Raw genomic sequence first — 3,386 nt, forward strand, 5'->3', positions numbered from 1 at the left:
AGGATTACTATTTTCAAGAATCTTACCTGATTCTAAACTCTGAACTTGTTGCTCCCTATGTGTTCTTGAACCACCCTCATCTTCCCTCAACACATCACCAGTGTCACCATGGCCTTTTTCTTGCGGAGGCAAACCTGATAATAATGGCTTTTGTTCCTGCAATGTGTTTTCATTAGCGAGTTTCTCACTACTTTCACAATCCTTCTCTTTATTTGGACATTGCTTGGTACCTTCAGGGGAATCGTCCTGTTTCGTAGATAGACCCGTAGTAAGGCGTTGATCAAGAGAATCATCAGCTTGAGGGGGTGAGAGTGCTTCAGCTTCTACTGCTGGTGCTGGGGGAGATATACCAGGAACACCAGTCGCCCCACGCAAACAGATAATGTTCAGAAGAAAAACAAGAAAGTAAAACACTCGTCGTACCATCATCAGAGTAAGAGATACTTTGGCTGATTGATGTCACTATGCTAGAGAACACAAAAGTCAAGCAGAAAGGATAAAAGAAATACAGTCCATTAAATAGATTTACAAACAACAAGAACACTTACACAAAAATAAAAATACCAAGTTAAGGAAAAAGGATATCGGTAAAGGTGCACCTTAGATAACAACCAAGCAAAACGAAAAGAAATTAAGAACAGCACCAACGTTTCCGCAAGCAAAATACACAACATAAAATTCTGGGTACGACCCAGTAAATATGCATTTATCAAGAACAATTGGTATCTCGCCCTCCTCTCTCACATTCCAGAAAGCAGACCACCATAACAGTGCAGGTCAAAGCCCATAACGACCCAAGCAAACCACAAGCAAACAAAAAAACAGATATTAACCATTAGCCCAATTTACACAATAAACACAAGAAATACACCAACTATGGGTGTAAGTCTATATGTGTATAAACGCAATTATAAATATAAATTCATCTCTTATTCTTATTTCATTTTCCCTCACTATAAAAAGCAGTTCATCATCATTATCATAACAGTGCAAGCCCACAGGCACACACACACAGAGAGTCTCCAAGAACACACACACACACAATGGAGTAGCAATAATAAGAATTATAGGATAAACACACAGATAGAAAAAACACACAAAACACACATTAACATTAAGAAACAAAAAAAAAAGATAACTCCCAACAGGTAAAAGATTAGTTAGACTGTAGGGATGTATGCAAAAAAGAAGAAAACAAAGGATGACCTGAGTCACACCATCACCACCACTAGCACACAATCAGCACACAAGAATACAGGCCAGTGTAACCACAATCAGTAGTGGTACACGCACCCACACAGAACTGCTGATACTGCTGCTGCTGTCTGCATCACCCTTCTTGTTGTTTGCAGGCTCAGGAGGAATTGTTGTTGTTGTTGTAGTGGTGGTTGATTCCTCATTATTGGCTGTATTGGGAGTTTCAGGGTCTGTGTTCGTCGAGTTATTCGGCGTTGTATCTGCATTTCCTGCAACACCTGAGTTGTCGGGTGCCTCACTCTCCTCAGGTTTAGTGCCGTTCCCAGCTGACGCATCAGCAACACCAGTTTCACTCCCTGTGCCTTCAATGTTTGGAGAGGAAGGAGATTGTGCTGCTGCACTTCCACCATGTGGATTGCTTCCGCTGCCTCCTGGTAGAGGACCAGTTGAAGACACATCATCACTACTCGTCGGAGCAGTAGGAAGAGTATCAGCATCAGGAGCTTGTGAATTAGGAGAAGCAGTGTGCGAAGAAGTTCCACCAGTACCGGCAACAGAACCCATAGAAGAACCAGATCCACTTTCTTGACCAGGACCACCAACACTTTCTTGATGAGTTTCATTACCAGATGAACCTCGATGTGTTGTTTTACCTGGTTCAGCAGGACCAGGACTACCAGGGAGACATTCAGTCGCCGAATCACCACCTGTGCAAGTACGATGGGAAGCATCTTCAGGATTCAGACTTTCTGACTGTGCAGAGGTAGTAGTCGCCACGCAAACAGAGGCAACACTCATAATTAGAGCCAGAAAATACAATACACGTCGCACCTGCATCTTGACAAAGAAATATTCTTTTTGTTCTTTGTGGGTAGTTAACCTGGACGAAGGAAAAAAAGAATCGTATAGAAGAAAAAACAACGAAATAGAGAGACACAGACAGAGGAAGAAAAAATAATAGAAAAACAAAAAAGAAGTCATAAGAAACACAAACAAATCAACATAAACAATAACGAATAATTTATAGTGGTAACTTAGACAATTAAAAAGCAAAACAAAAAAAGGAAATTAAGAGCAAGACCAACTTACCCAGTAAACACACAAACCACGACGAACACCAGTCATGCTTGAAATAATTTGCAATTAAGAATATAAATGCTTCATTTATTAGTTTTATTAATTCCCAGAACAAATCAACATCAGAGAAGCAGGGCACAAAACACACAACCAACCCAGCAAAAGAAACGAGCAAACAAAAGAGATATTAACCATTAGCCCAAATTACCCAGTACACACAGAAATATACACCAACTATGGGTGTAAGTCTATATATGTGTATATATACGCAATTATAAATATAAATTCATCTGTTATTAGTTTTATTAATTCCCAGAGCAAATCAACATCAGAGAAGCAGGGCACAAAACACACAACCAACCCAGCAAAAGAAACGAGCAAACAAAAGAGATATTAACCATTAGCCCAAATTACCCAGTACACACAGAAATATACACCAACTATGGGTGTAAGTCTATATATGTGTATATATACGCAATTATAAATATAAATTCATCTGTTATTATTATTTCTTTTCTTTTCACTGCAAAAAACAATTCATTATCATCATCACAGTGCAAAGCCCAGGTACACACACAGAGAGAGTCTCCAAGAACACACACACACACAATGGAGTAGCAATAATAATTATTATAGGATAAACGTAGAGAGCAAAAACACACAAAAAACACATTAACATTAAGAAACAAAAAAGAAAGAGAATAGCCCAACAGGTGGAAGATTAGTTAGACTGTAGGGATTGCATGCAAAAAAGAAAACAAAGGATGACCTGAGTCACACCACCATTAGCACAATCAGCCCACAAGAATACAGGCCAGTGTAACCACAATCAGTAGTGGTACACGCACCCACACAGAACTGCTGATACTGCTGCTGCTGTCTGCATCACCCTTCTTGTTGTTTGTGGATTCAGGAGGAAGTGTTGTTGTTGTTGTTGTTGTTGTTGTGGTGGTGGTGGTGGTTGTTTCTGTATTTCCTCCCTCATCAGATGAGTTATTTTGAGGTTCATCCTCTGGGGAAGTAGTGCCATTTCCAGTGTTTGCAGTATCAGAACCACCGGCATTATCTTTCTCTGAAGTTGTGGGAGAAGAAGGTTGTGTTTCCTCAGCATT

General features: G+C 39.9%; 3 protein-coding genes across 3 annotated transcripts; all 3 read right to left on the bottom strand.

Annotated features, from left to right (window-relative positions):
• On the bottom strand, positions 1–429 carry TM35_001381020 (uncharacterized protein; the record flags this gene model as incomplete). The annotated part of the gene is made up of 1 exon (XM_029031879.1): positions 1–429. A coding segment is annotated over one exon (429 nt), but the record flags the coding sequence as incomplete, so codon positions are not given.
• An 810-nt stretch (positions 430–1,239) lies between these two features.
• TM35_001381030 (uncharacterized protein) lies at positions 1,240–2,034 on the bottom strand (the record flags this gene model as incomplete). Its single annotated transcript, XM_029031880.1, has 1 exon — positions 1,240–2,034. The coding sequence occupies one exon, from the start codon at positions 2,032–2,034 to the stop codon at positions 1,240–1,242; it is 795 nt and encodes a 264-aa protein (XP_028876828.1).
• Positions 2,035–3,068: 1,034 nt separating this feature from the next.
• On the bottom strand, positions 3,069–3,386 carry TM35_001381040 (uncharacterized protein; the record flags this gene model as incomplete). Its single annotated transcript, XM_029031881.1, has 1 exon — positions 3,069–3,386. A coding segment is annotated over one exon (318 nt), but the record flags the coding sequence as incomplete, so codon positions are not given.

Source organism: Trypanosoma theileri (genome assembly GCF_002087225.1).
Source record: "Trypanosoma theileri isolate Edinburgh chromosome Unknown TM35_Tth_138_V1, whole genome shotgun sequence".
In the NCBI taxonomy this organism is placed as follows: domain Eukaryota; phylum Euglenozoa; class Kinetoplastea; order Trypanosomatida; family Trypanosomatidae; genus Trypanosoma; species Trypanosoma theileri.